The sequence below is a fragment of the Coregonus lavaretus genome, assembly GCF_964263955.1.
Source record: "Coregonus lavaretus genome assembly, chromosome: 18".
Lineage (NCBI taxonomy): Eukaryota > Metazoa > Chordata > Actinopteri > Salmoniformes > Salmonidae > Coregonus > Coregonus lavaretus.
This window is the reverse complement of record NC_140005.1, coordinates 49791193-49808603: the sequence shown is the minus strand read 5'-3', so window position 1 is coordinate 49808603 and position 17411 is coordinate 49791193. Positions and strand designations below refer to the sequence as shown.

The following is a 17411-nucleotide window of genomic DNA, read 5'->3' as shown; positions in this document are numbered from 1 at the left end:
GCAAGAAGGCCATAGATGAACTGGGACATTTTCAGCTTCCAGGAATTGTGTACATATCCTTGCGACATGGGGCCATGTATTATCATGCTGAAACATGAGGTGATGGCGGATGAATGGCACGACAATGGGCCTCAGGATCTCGTCACGGTATCTCTGTGCATTCAAATGGCCATCTGTATAATACAATTGTGTTCGTTGTCCGTAGCTTATGCCTGACCAAACCACAACCCCACCGCCACTATGGGGCACTCTGTTCACAACGTTGACATCAGCAAACCGCTGGCCCACACAATGCCATACACGTGGTCTGCGGTTGTGAGGCTGGTTGGACGTACTGCCAAATTCTCTAAAACGACAATGGCAGAGAAATTAACATTCAACTCTCTGGCAACATCTCTGGTGGACATTCCTGCAGTCAGCATACCAATTGCACGCTCCCTCAAAACTTGAGACATCTGTTGCATTGTGTTGTGTGACAAAACTGCACATTTGTGACCAATCGGCTTGATTTGGTCTTACGTAGCAACATTTGAAATTGTGTTTTTTACATTGTAGAGACTCGAGCTAGAAAATTGTATACAATACACTACAGTTGAGGAACAATGGAAAGTAATTCTGCTTTGATAAACTTGTAACCTCACTTTTGAGAAATTTGCCCTTGAATGTTTTGGTACATCTACTGAAGAGCTCTTCTTTGTCTACACCCATTCAGCATCGTTCACACCCTCTTAAGCTTTATCCCCACACATCTCTTTCACATGGGATAGGATAAAGTAATCCTTCTTCCCCCCCCCAAAAAAAAAAAAAAAAAAGAAGAAAATTGTAAAGTGGTTATCCCACTGGCTATAGGGTGATTGCACCAATTTGTAAGTCGCTCTGGATAAGAGCGTCTGCTAAATGACGTAAATGTGCCCTTGAGCAAGGCACTTAACCCTAATTGCTCCTGTAAGTCGCTCTGGATAAGAGCGTCTGCTAAATGACTAAAATGTAAAATGTAAAATGTAATGTGAGGCCATGTACTAAAAAACCAAAGATTTCAAAACTGAAGGCTGGTTTATACTACAGGTGTGTTCGTAAATTTAATCTGGAGTGCCAGAGTGTGCTCTGGGCGTTCGTAAACTCAGAGAATTGTCAGATTGTCCGTTCGTAAATTAAGAGCGTTCCGCTCTCGGAGCCTTCAGAGCGCACACTGGACACTCTGGCCGAGGAGTAGGGTTGATCCGAGCGTTCTGACCTAACAACAGCAGTCAAGCACCCAAGCTAACTGGCTAATGTTGGCTAGCTTGCTAGCTACTTCCAGACACAAATGAGAGAACAGCTCACTCTGATCATTTTACTCGTCCAGACAGATCTGGTTAGGCAGTTTTTATGTTATCCAGAGCATTGCTAACCGCAACTGTGCTGCTAGCAATTTTTTATTTAATTACGCTTTTTTGCCAACGTTTACTGACACCGGCCATATTCAACGGGTGTTGAGCATTCGTAAATTCGTCAGTTATTCTGCGCTCTGGCACACTCAGACGAGAGTGCTCTGAAATCGGAGTAGATAGCCAGAGCGGATTTACAAGCTACGTCTATTGACAATTGTCACAGTGACATCATGAACCTTCTATTGAAATGGTTCCTTGCATAGTGGAGTCTTTTGTTTAGACATGTAGCTAGCTAGCTAAACAATGAACCATAATCCCAACCCATAACGTTACTACCCTGCATAGTAAAAATAAATTAAATCCCTGGAATGAGTAGATGTCCAAACCTTTGACTGGTACTGATATATATATATATATATATACAGTGGTGTGAAAAAGTGTTTGCCCCCTTCCTGATTTCTTATTTGTTTGCATGTTTGTCATACTTAAATGTTTCAGATCATCAAACAAATGTAAATATTAGTAAAAGATAACACAAGTAAACACAAAATGTTGTTTTGAAATGAAGGTTGTTATTATTAAGGGAAAACAAAATCCAAACCCACATGTCCCTGTGTGAAAAAGTGATTGCCCCCTACAACCTAATAACTGGTTGGGCCACCCTTAGCAGCAACAACTTTAATCAAGTGTTTGCAATAACTTGCAATGAGTATTTTACAGCGCTGTGGAGGAATTTTGGCCCACTCATCTTTGCAGAATTGTTGTAATTCAGCCACATTGGAGGGTTTTTCGAGCATAAACTGCCTTTTTAAGGTCATGCCACATCATCTCAATAGGATTCAGGTCAGGACTTTGACCTAGGCCACTCCAAAGTCTTCATTATGTTTTTCTTCAGCCATTCAGAGGTGGACTTGCTGGTGTGTTTTGGATCATTGTCCTGCTGCAGAACCCAAGTTCGCTTCAGCTTGAGGTCACGAACTGATGGCCGGACATTCTCCTTCAGGATTTTTTGGTAGACAGCAGAATTCATGGTTCCATTTATCACAGCAAGTGTTCCAGGTCCTGAAGCAGCAAAACAGGCCCAGACCATCACGCTATTGTAGCTGGAAACGGCTGATTTTTAATGGAATATCTACATAGGTGTACAGAGGCCCATTATCAGCAACCATCAGTCCTGTGTTCCAATGGCACGTTGTGTTTGCTAATCCAAGGTTATCATTTTAAAAGGCTAATTGATCATTAGAAAAACATTTTGCAATTATGTTAGCACAGCTGAAAACTGTTGTGCTGATTAAAGAAGCAATAAAACTGGCCTTCTAGAGACTAGTTGAGTATCTGGAGCATCAGCAAAAATGGCCAGAAACAAAGAACTTTCTTCTGAAACTCGTCAGTCTATTCTTGTTCTGAGAAATGAAGGCTATTCCATGCGAGAAATTGCCAAGAAACTGAAGATCTCGTACAATGCTGTGTACGACTCCCTTCACTGTAACGACTTCCTCCAAGGCTGCCTCCTCTCCTTGTTCGGGCAGGCTTCGGCGTTCGTAGTCACCGGCCTTCTAGCCACTGCCGCACCTCATCATTCCATTTGTTTTGTCTTGTTTATTACACACACCTGGTTCATATCCCCTCATCAGTACCTGTATACAGTGGGGGGAAAAAGTATTTAGTCAGCCACCAATTGTGCAAGTTCTCCCACTTAAAAAGATGAGAGGCCTGTAATTTTCATCATAGGTACACGTCAACTATAACAGACAAATTGAGGGTTTTTTTCTCCAGAAAATCACATTGTAGGATTTTTAATGAATTTATTTGCAAATTATGGTGGAAAATAAGTATTTGGTCACCTACAAACAAGCAAGATTTCTGGCTCTCACAGACCTGTAACTTCTTCTTTAAGAGGCTCCTCTGTCCTCCACTCGTTACCTGTATTAATGGCACCTGTTTGAACTTGTTATCAGTATAAAAGACACCTGCTTAAGCCAGTACATGTCCAGGCCCGTCTGAAGTTTGCTAGAGTGCATTTGGATGATCCAGAAGAGGATTGGGAGAATGTCATATGGTCAGATGAAACCAAAATAGAACTTTTTGGTAAAAACTAAACTCGTCGTGTTTGGAGGACAAAGAATGCTGAGTTGCATCCAAAGAACACCATACCTACTGTGAAGCATGGGGGTGGAAACATCATGCTTTGGGGCTGTTTTTCTGCAAAGGGACCAGGACGACTGATCCGTGTAAAGGAAAGAATGAATCGCATGTATCGTGAGATTTTGAGTGAAAACCTCCTTCCATCAGCAAGGGCATTGAAGATGAAACGTGGCTGGGTCTTTTAGCATGACAATGATCCCAAACACACCGCCCGGGCAACGAAGGAGTGGCTTCGTAAGAAGCATTTCAAGGTCCTGGAGTGGCCTAGCCAGTCTCCAGATCTCAACCCCATAGAAAATCTTTGGAGGGAGTTGAAAGTCCGTGTCCCATGGAGGAATGGGCCAAAATACCAGCAACAGTGTGTGAAAATCTTGTGAAGACTTACAGAAAACGTTTGACCTGTGCCATTGCCAACAAAGGGTATATAACAAAGTATTGGGAAACTTTTGATATTGACCAAATACTTATTTTCCACCATAATTTGCAAATAAATTCATTAAAAATCCTACAATGTGATTTTCTGGATTTGTTTTCCTCATTTTGTCTGTCATAGTTGACGTGTACCTATGATGAAAATTACAGGTCTCTCATCTTTTAGAGTGGGAGAACTTGCACAATTGTTGGCTGACTAAATACTTTTTTTCCCCCACTGTATAATAAAATACAAATACCTGGTGAACATTGATTGGCAATTTACTGTATATAACAAAATATGATGTCTGAAGATTTTATGACAGTACTGGCAATAACCCAGATGTTATGCATTTTCCAACATCAATCAACACTTACACGTAGAGTCTATGTTTTGTGTTCTTTGTTTCTAGTTCATGTGTATCTATGTTGGCCGGGGTGGTTCTCAATCAGAGGCAACGAGAATCAGCTGTTGCTTGTTGTCTCTGATTGGGAACCATACTTAGGCAGCCTGTTTGGCACAGTGTATTGTGGGATCTTGTTCCGTGTATGGTTTGTGTTTTGTTACCAAGGACTTCACGTATTGTTTTGTTGTTTTGTTCGTGTGGTGAATATATAATAAAGTATGTTCGCATTCCACGCTGCGCATTGGTCCAATCCTTTTGACGATCGTGACACATTCTTCTCTGCAGATCCTCTCAAGCTCTGTCAGGTTGGATGGGAAGCGTCACTGCACAGCTATTTTCAGGTTTCTCCAGAGGTGTTAGTTCGGGTTCAAGTCCGGGCTCTGGCTGGGCCACTCAAGGACATTCAGAAACTTGTCCCAAGGCCACTCCTGCGTTGTCTTGGCTGTGTGCTTAGGGTTGTCCTGATGGAAGGTGAACCTTCACCCCAGTCTGAGGTCCTGAGCGCTCTGGAGCAGGATTTCATCAAGGATCTCTCTGTACTTTGCTTCGTTCATCTTTCCCTCGATCCTGACTAGTCTCCCAGTCCCTGCCGCTTAAAAACATCCCCACAGCATGATGCTGCCACCACTATGCTTCACCATAGGGATGGTGCCAGGTTTCCTCCAGACGTGATCATTGGCATTCAGGCCAAAGAGTTCAATCTTGGTTTCATCAGACCAGAGATTCTTGTTTCTCATGGTCTGAGAGTCCTTTAGGTGCCCTTTGGCAAACTCCAAGTGGGCTGTCATGTGCCTTTTACTGAGGAGTGGCTTCCGTCTGGCCACTCTACCATAAAGGCCTGATTGGTGGTGCTGCAGAGATGGTTGTCCTTCTGGAAGGTTCTCCCATCTCCACAGAGGAGCTCTGGAGCTCTGTCATAGTGACCGTTGGGTTCTTGGTCACCTCCCTGACCAAGGCCCTTCTCACCCGATTGCTCAGTTTGGCCAGGCGGCCAGCTCTAGGAAGAGTCTTGGTGGTTCCAAACTTCATCCATTTAAGAACGATGGAGGCCACTGTTCTTGGGGACCTTCAATGCTGCATACATTTTTTGGTACCCTTCCTCAGATCTGACACAATCCTGTGTCGAGGCACAGGGTCTGAATACTTATGTAAATAAGGTATTTTTGTTGTAATTTTTTAATACATTTGCAAACATTTCTAAAAACCTGTTTTCGCTTTGTCATTATGGGGTATTGTGTGTAGATTGATATTATAATTACATTTTAGAATAAGACTGTAACGTAACAAAATGTGGAAAAAGGGAAGGGGTTTGAATACTTTCCAAATGCACTATTTGGTGTGATTTCATGGGGCTTTGAATAATATGGAGGGTTGCTGGCCTTGTACTCCACCCATTCCATTGGGGGCCGAATCACATCACATATTCGCTTACTGCACTACAGAAAACCCACTAACCAAACAACAGTGCAGGGCATGCTCACTGAATTAAAGGACAAGTACACCAAAAAATCAAAGTTTCTTAGATTTTTCCCAGATCTCAAAAGTCAACCCCAGATGTGGTTTAAGCATAGTTGTGAACACAGAAAATCCATTTTTGTTGTTTTCTATTAAATAAGTGTGAAAAAACTAGGGTAAACCAGAAAAATTTGAGAAATTCGAAACCTGGAAAAACAAAACCAAGAAAACAGAATTTGGGAAAAAAAACGGAAGTAGGCAAAAAATATAAATTAATTTTAAAAGGCCCTACCAATGTTTTTTGTTGTGCATGACTGCACTTTCAAGTGTGGGTCATCCTGCAGCACAGCATTTTGGGGGAAGTTGAGGTCAGGTCCAATATTGACTATGCACCCAAGAGAGAAAGAGGTTGGGCCATCCTAGAAATGTTTTAGTGAAATGTAATATATCAAATTTAGCAGACGCTTTTATCCAAAGCGACTTACAGTCATGCGTGAATACATTTTTACGTATGGGTGGTTCCGGGAATCGAACCCAATATGCTGGTGTTGCAATGCTCTACCAAGATGCATGACAGGTTAATAAATGCTTTGTGAAGACTCAATTTAATATGATGTATAAGGCCTTTATTAAGCGGTGCTTATGCCACCCCTTAATAAAGCACAGGTTTATGTCATATTTGATATAATGGGTTATGTCACATTTGTTATTGGTGGTTATGTCACACAGTTATGCCACATTTATGAACCATGAAATATTGTTATAGATGATTTGTAACACATTCATGTAGTATTTATAAAGGCTTTATGAAGGCTTTATGAAGCCTTTATAAGCGGGACCAAAAGGGTCGTTCAAAAAGAACGAATCGTTCGCAAACTGCACATCACTAATGCACATTATAGAGCTGCTCATGTGTACGCCATGTGTCAAACTTATGAACATGCCCTCAAATCATAGTCAATTAAATCCAGGTTTCCTTACAGCACACAAACACCCAGACGCGCGCGCACACACACACACACACACACACACAGTTCAGATTTACCTTGCAACTCCTTGGTTTTCCTGAACTCGTCTAGGCATTGCAGGCTCCCAGCATTCTCGAGTGATAGCTTGTTGTTGAGGTATAAGAACAGGAGGATCATCAGGATGATGAAGAGTCCGATGGCCGTCAGAAACCCCAGCGTCTCTGGAGAGACTGCAGGGAGAAGAGAAGAAGAGCAAAATGGAGATTGTATGAATGGACGGGGCCTGTCAAAATGTCTATTTCTCAACTCATTTACGAAGCCTAAGGTGTGTACAATGTTTATTTGTTTCAATGGTCTGCTGCACAAATATCCATGATTGTTTAATTGGCTAGATTTTCATCAATTCAAGCTAATATTCTATTATTTGAACAAAAAAATATACACATTTTACCGGCAACGGCGTGCTTGCATCAAACTGACTTCTTGAGAATAAAAAGCTGTGCATAATGATGCAGAGCACATAAAAATCACAATTTTTATCATACAACTACCCATTTTTTCCTCTGCTGATGGTTTTGCAACAAATTGTCTGCGATAAACAGCTAATATTCCCAGTCTGGTCTTGACACGTGCTCTAACAACTCAAAGATTCAGTGCAGAGGGTAAATAATGAGATTATGGATAAAATAATTAGTATTTGTCAATTGGCAGCCAAGCACCGATCATCATGTCACCAGCATATCTGTATATATAACCTGTCGTAAGGCCTTTCTTAATTTTTTTTTATCCAACAAGTACTTTACTTGCATAAAAATGGTTTGATGGAAACATGGTTACAGAGACAAAAATCTTCTTTCAATGCGAGATCTGTTCAATATATGAAAATGCAACTTGGACTCAGGGGTAGATGTAACATAGTAAACGAATATCCAGGATACTCGATTTAGTATGATATGTGACATTTGGTATGTCATGTATTCATTTGTGGCTGTCCATCATCCATTGCGTACAATATGTTACGAATTTGCAATACGTATATTTTACGAATTCCAATTTGTTGTTAGCTAGGTGTTGTGTTACAAAGTGGGATTAAAATGGATAAAATGATTGTCCCACTAAGCCCAAACCAGATGCTGCAGAATTTTGTGGTAGCCATGCTGGTTAGGTGTGCCTTGATTTCTAACTAGATCACAGACAGTGTCACCAGCAAAGTCCCCCCCCCCCCCCCCCCCCCCCCCCACCCCCCACCACCCCACCTGTTAATTGAAATGCATTCCAGGTGACTACCTCATGAAGCTGGTTGAGAGAATGCCAAGAGTTTGCAAAGCTGTCATCAAGGCAAAGGGTGGCTATTTGAAGAATTTCAAATATAAAATATATTTTCATTCGTTAAACACTTTTTTGGTTACTACATGATCCCATATGTGTTATTTCATAGTTTTGATGTCTTCACTATTATTCTAAAATGTAGAAAATAATCAAAATAAAGAAAAACTATTGAATGAGTAGGTGTTCTAAAACTTTTGACCGGTAGTGTATATGTTTGAAGATAGAAAAGTATATTTATATTTCAGTATTAAGCAGTTTTTGTGCTACGAGAAGTAATGGCTCTTCCCTGTAACTATTCCCCAGGTTGTTGCTGTAAATGAGAATGTGTTCTTAGTCAACTTACCTGGTAAAATAAGGGTACATTTTTTTAGAAACACTGACTACTTCTTTCTAGCTCAGTTGGTAGAGCATGGTGCTTATAACCGCAAGGGAGTGGGTTCGATTCCCGGGACCACCCATACGTAAAAGGTATGCATGTATGACTGTCAATGCCTTTGGATAAAAAGCATCTGCTAAATAGTATATATTATATTACTGTTTTACTTACACCCATATATTTGGTACCAATGTTTGTCTCATACAGGGGATTACTTTCATCACTGTAGGAGTTGAAATCAGCCCCCCAGACCTCCCTGAAAGCTAAAAATACAATAACATTTTAAATAAATGTGTTTGTATGTCTAATTAGGACACAGATTATACCAAACGCTCAATTCGTGTCGTTTGGTGTATTGTTTGTCCGTGTCCGACAAAGGGGGACTACTTCCGTACTTCACTGAACAAAGATATAAATGCAACGTGCAATAATTTAAAAGGTTTACTGAGTAACAGTTCATATAAGCAAATCAGTCAATTGAAATGAATTCATTAGGCCCTAATCTATGGATTTCACATGACTGGAATACAGATATGCATCTGTTGGTCACAGATACCTTAAAAAAAAGGTAGGGGTGTGGATAAAAAAAACCAGTCAATATCTGTTGAACACGCTGTTGTACACATCGACAAAGAGAACATCCCAAACATGCTCAATGGGTGGTGACGTCTGGTGAGTATGCAGACCATGGAAGAACTGGTACATTTTCAGCTTCCAGGAATTGTGTACAGAATCTTGCGACATGGGGCCGTGCATTATCATGCTGAAACATGAGGTGATGGCGGCGGAAGAATGGCACAACAATGGGCCTCAGGATCTCATCAGGTATCTCTGGGCATTCAAATTGCCATCGATAAAATGCAATTGTGTTCATTGTCCATAGTTTATGCCTGCCCATTCCATAACCCCAGTGCCACCATGGGGCACTCTGTTCACAATGTTGACATCAGCAAACCGCTCGCCCACATGACGACATAAACGCTGTCTGCCATCTGCCCAGTACAGTTGAAACCGGGATTAATCCGTGAAGAGCACATTTCTCCAGCATGCCAGTGGCCATTGAAGGTGAGCATTTGCCCACTGAAGTCAGTTACGATGCCGAAATGCAGTCAGGTCAAGACCCTGGTGAGGACGACGAGCACGCAGATGAGCTTACCTGAGACGGTTTCTGACAGTTTGTGCAAAAATTCTTCAGTTGTGCAAACTCACAGCTTCATCAGTTGTCCAGGTGGCTGGTCTCAGACGATCCCGCAGGTGAAGAAGCCGGATGTGTAAGACCTGGGCAGGGGTGGTTAAACGTGGTCTGCGGTTGTGAGGCCGGTTGGAAATACTGCAAAATTCTCTAAAGCAACGTTAAGGTAGAGAAATTAACATTACATTCTCTGGTAACAGCTGTGGTGGACATTCCTGCAGTCAGCATGCCAATTGCATCCTCCCTCAAAACTTGAGCCATCTGTGGCATTGCGTTGTGTGACAAAACTGCACATTTGAGATTTTAGCCTTTTATTGACCCTAGCACAAGGTGCACCTGTGTAATGATCATGCTGTTTAATCAGCTTCTTTATATGCCACACCTGTCAGGTGGATGGATTATCTTGGCAAAGGAGAAATGCTTACTAACAGGGATGTAAACAAATTTGTGCACAAAATATGAGAGAAATAAGCTTTTTGTGCATATGGAACATTTCTAGGATCTTTTATTTCAGCTCATGGGACCAACACTTTACATGTTGCATTTATATTTTTGTTCAATATACTTCAGTGAAATTAATGGAATTAGTACCACAGAAAAGCAAATCATGCATCCACTGCAGGGGCTTAGCTCCCTAGACTCTCCATCGGAGACACCGCAGAACCGCCCCACCAGTGCCATCCACCTCTCAGACGTCAGACGGGGTGGCGGCATTGCAGACTGGGCCCACTTGGGCTGACGTCTTGAAGGGGTTCCCCGCGGACCTCTACCGCCTAGTCTTGCCTCGGACCAAGGGGATAGCTACCTCACAGCCGACGAGGGCATGTCCTCTCTCCTCTACCCAGTGACTTCCAGATAGCGCTTTAAAAGTGCATTTGATTTGCACAGCAGTATGTTTCATATGGAGGGAGTTGACACTTGATGTACCATTGTCTGTCTGGGTCACATTTACCAAATAACCATATAACTATCACTTTCAAAATCAAGTGTCTCCTTCCAAGCCGGCACACGCAGCTGTGTAAATCAAACACATTTCTGAAAAGTGCTATCTGGAAATCCACTATTTGCAATAGATTGAATCCCGGACCTTTGTTGATTTATGAATAATTTGCTGAAATGATTGGAATTGAGGTGGAATTGACCTCAGCCCAACTGTCAACCAATCATCCCCATTTACCAGTCATTTAACCCTCTCGTTGTCTGTAATTTCATCATTGCTGAATGAAAACAGCACATATGGGGGGCCATTGACTGAGAGACTCCTTTACTATGATACACAGATAACGCAGGGTTAATGTGGGTTCTGGCTTTCACCTTGGTGAGTATCTGCTTGCTAACCAAAACAGCAGAGGCAAAAAACAAAACACTTTGCTATCAAGAAAGTGAGTGTGCGGGTATCTGCGCATGCGTGCGTGCATGTGTGCTTGTGTCAGAGAGAAAGAGGGCACAGGGAGATGAGAGAGGCACACAGAGATAGCAGAGCACGAGTGAGGATAGAGGAGAAAGAAAAGTGTTGCCCTTGAGACTCAACATGGCGGTTGTCATGGCAGCTGCCTGTAAACCCGTTAAGCTTAAAACACCAGTCACTGGTTCACTGGTGGTGAAGAACTACACATTGGTTCAGCGCCACACAATGGTGGTCAATGAGTTGATTTTCTCCCAAACAATGTAAAGTGCATTGAGCATCTGCAATGACAATCTAATACATTATTATTATTATTTTTTTTTTTTTATTATTATTTTTTTCTAGGGACTGATGCTGAAGCTAAAGCATGATAGTGCAATTATTTTGACTCTTAATAATTGAATGTGTCAATGTTTGATCTGTCCACAATCTCAAGTCATTATTTAGTATGTATAGTATTGGTAAGGTCCAAAGTCAACAGGTAATGTGGTGACATACACTCCCCTAGAGCAAATTAATTCTCGCCTTGAGTCAACCCAACACAGGGTTGCCATGTCCACGGTTTTGTAGAAAATTGGGCTACTTTGAACGTTTTTCGGCTACTTCTAAATTGCACCACGGACGCCTAGCATTTCTCTTCTTTTTTTTTCACTGTGAAATGCTACTGCGGAATATCAGGCAATGAGGCAGGCTGTTGCTAAGTGAGTGATGCGGAGGGCCAGAGGGGGGTGTGTGTGTTGAGCACAGTTATTGGTGTTGAGAGAGCACTGCAGCAGGAAGTCATGACAAGTGATGTGAGAACAACAAACTAATTACAGTGGGGGAAAAAAGTATTTAGACAGCCACCAATTGTGCAAGTTCTCCCACTTAAAAAGATGAGAGAGGCCTGTAATTTTCATCATAGGTACACGTCAACTATGACAGACAAATTGAGAGAAAACAATTCCTGAAAATCACATTGTAGGATTTTTAATGAATTTATTTGCAAATTATGGTGGAAAATAAGTATTTGGTCACCTACAAACAAGCAAGATTTCTGGCTCTCACAGACCTGTAACTTCTTCTTTAAGAGGCTCCTCTGTCCTCCACTCGTTACCTGTATTAATGGCACCTGTTTGAACGTGTTATCAGTATAAAAGACACCTGTCCACAACCTCAAACAGTCACACTCCAAACTCCACTATGGCCAAGACCAAAGAGCTGTCAAAGGACACCAGAAACAAAATTGTAGACCTGCACCAGGCTGGGAAGACTGAATCTGCAATAGGTAAGCAGCTTGGTTTGAAGAAATCAACTGTGGGAGCAATTATTAGGAAATGGAAGACATACAAGACCACTGATAATCTCTCTCGATCTGGGGCTCCACGCAAGATCTCACCCCGTGGGGTCAAAATGATCACAAGAACAGTGAGCAAAAATCCCAGAACCACACGGGAGGACCTAGTGAATGACCTGCAGAGAGCTGGGACCAAAGTAACAAAGCCTACCATCAGTAACACACTACGCCGCCAGGGACTCAAATCCTGCAGTGCCAGACGTGTCCCCCTGCTTAAGCCAGTACATGTCCAGGCCCGTCTGAAGTTTGCTAGAGTGCATTTGGATGATCCAAAAGAGGATTGGGAGAATGTCATATGGTCAGATGAAACCAAAATAGAACTTTTTGGTAAAAACTCAACTCGTCGTGTTTGGAGGACAAAGAATGCTGAGTTGCATCCAAAGAACACCATACCTACTGTGAAGCATGGGGGTGGAAACATCATGCTTTGGGGCTGTTTTTCTGCAAAGGGACCAGGACGACTGATCCGTGCAAAGGAAAGAATGAATGGGGTCATGTATCGTGAGATTTTGAGTTAAAACCTCCTTCCATCAGCAAGGGCATTGAAGATGAAACGTGGCTGGGTCTTTCAGCATGACAATGATCCCAAACACACCGCCCGGGCAACGAAGGAGTGGCTTCGTAAGAAGCATTTCAAGGTCCTGGAGTGGCCTAGCCAGTCTCCAGATCTCAACCCCATAGAAAATCTTTGGAGGGAGTTGAAAGTCTGTGTTGCCCAGCGACAGCCCCAAAACATCACTGCTCTAGAGGAGATCTGCATGGAGGAATGGGCCAAAATACCAGCAACAGTGTGTGAAAACCTTGTGAAGACTTACAGTAAATGTTTGACCTGTGTCATTGCCAACAAAGGGTATATAACAAATTATTGAGAAACTTTTGTTATTGACCAAATACTTATTTTCCACCATAATTTGCAAATAAATTCATTAAAAATCCTACAATGTGATTTTCTGGATTATTTTTTCTCATTTTGTGTACCTATGATGAAAATTACAGGCCTCTCTCATCTTTTTAAGTGGGAGAACTTGCACAATTGGTGGCTGACTAAATACTTTTTTCCCCCACTGTAACTAGCACTAGCTACATACTTTTCCCTCATAATTCTTGTTTGCCTCATTCGTTTTATCCTGACCGCCACCAGTCCTACCAATCATTACTAGAGCCAACAGAGAAAGGGAGAGAAACTGAGAAATAATCATCCAACAGTTCAGAGAGAGGGAGAGAGGATCGAACGATGTGCTTTCTCTATGGGTATGTAGACATGGCTCGAAATTAAGGGTGTGCCGTCGTTCTGGGGATGATAAAAAAATATGTCTGGGACGGTTCAAACAGACTCTCGGATAGTTCTGGGACGATAGATCCAAAATTAATAAAATTACTGTACATTAAAAATTAATAAAAAGTACTGAGGCTAATACAACAGATCAGAACGTTTAGCTTAAAATGTTGATAAACTATTATTTATTCACATTATAAGCACAGCAATGTGCACACCCCACTGGGCACACACTGGTTGAATCAACGTTGTTTCCACATAATTTCAATGAAATTACATTGAACCAACATTTACATTACATTTTAGTCATTTAGCAGACGCTCTTATCCAGAGCGACTTACAGGAGCAATTAGGGTTAAGTACCTTGCTCAAGGGCACATCGACAGATTTTTCACCTAGTCGGCTCGGGGATTAGAACCAGCGACCTTTCGTTAACTGGCACAACGCTCTTACCCACTAAGCCACCTGCCGCCCAACGTGGAATAGACATCTGTGCCCAGTGGGATGGGAGTAGGCTATGCGCGAATGTTCCAAAATGCAAATAGTGGGAACACACCGGTCTAAAAAGCGCACCGCAGAAGCAAGTGGTTTGTGTGAAATATGAAAATATCCATTTGAAATTTAGAAAGAGGGGAGATATAAAGACCCAACAACTAGCATGGATTGCTAATATGACTAGGATTGTGTCTTTGCCTGCTGGACAATGAAATAAAGTTTATTTGAAAACCAATAGAACATAGAAATGATGGTTTCAATGGCATAAGGAACCCACTGGGCACACCACATCATTTCAACGTGGAAATGTGGGTAATATTTGTTTGAGACGTTGATCAATGAGATTTCAACCTTTATTCACCCACACAAAGAGACAGCCAGAAGTTTGTTGAATTCCCAATTTCAACCATCTGAAAGCACAACCACATTCCAATATAAAAACAAAGTCAGATGTTTTGTTTAGTTGTCATCTAAAATGTGTTATCACTGCACTTTCAACCATTTTAAAACACAACAAAGTTCAAATGTGAATACAATGTCAGATATTTTGTCTTTATACAACAACTTAATGTGTTATCACTGTGCTTCATCTAATAGCACAACCAGTTGAGATTACCTTAAAAGGACATAGTGCAGGTGATCAATGCTGTTCGAGATTCTGCGCAGATTATTATAGCAATTGTGAAGATCTCCACAGACCTGCAACCTTTGCATCTTGAACATGCACGCTTTCTATGATTACATAAGAAGAGATTTATAGTTACAGTAACCTCAAAATGTGGCCATGGATGTGTTACTCATTTTAAGGTTGAATAAATACTGTTACAATAGTTTGTAAAATAGCCTTAACTTTAGGCTATTTACTCTATTACAAAAGTAAAATTGAATAGTGTTTGGTTGACGACACAAACCAAATATCAACATTTAAATTGGATAGTTTCATCTGAGCCACTGGCTTAATCCTATCCTTTAACTTTTATTTTTGTGTGAGACGGAGACATGAATCCAACATATTAATGATTAACTTAAAATTACATTTGAAATCTTAGGGCCTAGGCCTTTAGGTATTGTCAATTTTTTGTTGAACCCTGGGTTGATTTCAAACATGACTTAGCAAATGCTATATAGGCCTAAATAGTATCATTGATGATAGGACTTATGGTTACATTTAATTTGCTCTGTTCAACCTATGCTTTGGAATTACTTCGATTGCAACAGTGAATATCTTTAGTTATTAAGAGATCTCTCAATAATCACTCTCACGATAGCGCATTAGTAGTAGTCAGTGTCAAATATCAAAGTTTAGCTGGGCTGGGCTTGGTCAAAACCCTGGATGGGAGACCAAATGAATAACTATAGGTTGCCCAGCCTATTATTTTTTCTTCCTGATAGTGGATTTACAATTTAAGATTATGTTGTTTCAAATGTAGAAATTCAACATATTTTATACAAAGGTTTGTCTATCCTGAAAATGGGATACAATGATGACGAAATCCTGTGTTTGAAATTTCACCCTCAAAACAACAGTTGATTACTTTTTTTCAAATACAATGCATTTTCCACATAGATTCCACATCACAATACGTTGAAAAATTGCATTGAAACAAAGTTGATTCAACCACTTTGTGCCCAGTAGAAAGTGTTCATCAAATAATTCCCTCAACATGTCTATGGTCTGATTTTGGCTAGGCTACTTTGAAACAAGGTAAGACGTGCCTCATAAAATGACAAAACCTCCGGGTTTTAAACAATTACATTTACGGTTAAATATACTGAACAAAAATATAAACGCATTATCCAATAATTTCAAATGTTTTATTGAGTTACAGTTCATGTAAGGAAATCAGCCAATTGAAATAATTTCATTAGGCCCTAATCTATGGATTTCACAACTGGGAATACAGATATGCATCTGTTGGTCACAGTTACCTTAAAGAAAATGTGGGGCCTGGATCAGAAAACCAGTCAGTATCTGATGTGACCACCACTTGCCTCATGCAGCGCGACATCTCCGTCGCATAGAGTTGTGGCCTATGGAATGTTGTCCCACTCCTCTTCAATAGCTGTGCGAAGTTGCTGGATATTGGCGGGAACTGGAACACGCTGTTGTACATGTTGATCCAGAGCATCCCAAACATGCTCAATGGGTGACATGTCTGGTGAGTATGCAGGTCATGGAAAAACTGGGACATTTTCAGATTCCAGGAATTGTGTACAGATCCTTGTGACATGGGGTGCTGCATTATCATGCTGAAACATGAGGTGATGGCGACAGATGAATGTCACGACAATGGGCCTCAGGATTTCATCACAGTATCTCTGTGCATTCAAATTGCCATCGATAAAATGCATTGTTCGTAGCTTATGCCTGCCCATACCATAACCCCACTGCCACCATGGGGCACTCTGTTCACAATGTTGACATCAGCAAACCGCTCGCCCACATGACGCCATACACGTGGTATGCGGTTGTTAGGCCGGTTGGACGTACCGCCAAATTCTCTAAAACGATGTTGGAGGCGGCTTATGGTAGAGAAATGAACATGAAATTCTATGGCAACAGCTCTGGTGGACATTCCTGCAGTCAGCATGCCAATTGTATGCTCCCTCAAAACTTGAGACATCTGTGACATTGTGTTGTGTGACAAAACTGCACATTTTAAAGTGCCCTTTTATTGTCCCCAGCACAAGGTGCACATGTGTAATGATCATGCTGTTTAATCAGCTTATTGATATGCCTGAGTATACTAAATATTATGCCTGAGTATATAACCCTGACAATAACCTTTTTTTGCCCTCAGAACTGCCTCAATTCGTCGGGGCATGGACTCTACAAGGTGTCGAAAGCGTTCCACAGGGATGCTGGCCGACGTTGACTCCAATGCTTCCCACAGTTGTGTCAAGTTGGATGGAAGTTCTTTGTCTTGATACACACAGGAAACTGTTGAGTTGAAAAACCAATCAGCGTTGCAGTTCTTGAAACAAACTGGTGCGCCTGGCACCTACTACCATACCCCGTTTAAAGGCAATTAAATATTTTGTCTTGCCCATTCACCCTCTGAATGGCACACATACACAATCCATGTCTCAATTATATCAAGGTTAAAAAATCCTTCTTTAACCTTTCTCCTCCCCTTCATCTACACTGATTGAAGTGGATTTAACAAGTGACATCAACAAGGGATCATAGCTTTCACCTGGATTCACCTGGTCATTCTTTGTCATGGAAAGAGTAGGTGTTCTTAA

General features: G+C 41.4%; 1 protein-coding gene across 1 annotated transcript in view; it reads right to left on the bottom strand.

Annotated features, from left to right (window-relative positions):
- Nucleotides 1-17411, bottom strand: part of syt14a (synaptotagmin XIVa) — a gene marked incomplete at its 3' end in the record, with an annotated part of 123734 nt that overhangs the window by 77678 nt on the left and 28645 nt on the right. Inside the window, exon 2 of the mRNA XM_084182550.1 lies at nucleotides 6834-6986. Within this exon, the coding sequence (XP_084038676.1) occupies nucleotides 6834-6933 (100 nt within the window). The 5' untranslated portion in view covers nucleotides 6934-6986. The remainder of the gene's footprint in view (nucleotides 1-6833; nucleotides 6987-17411) is intronic.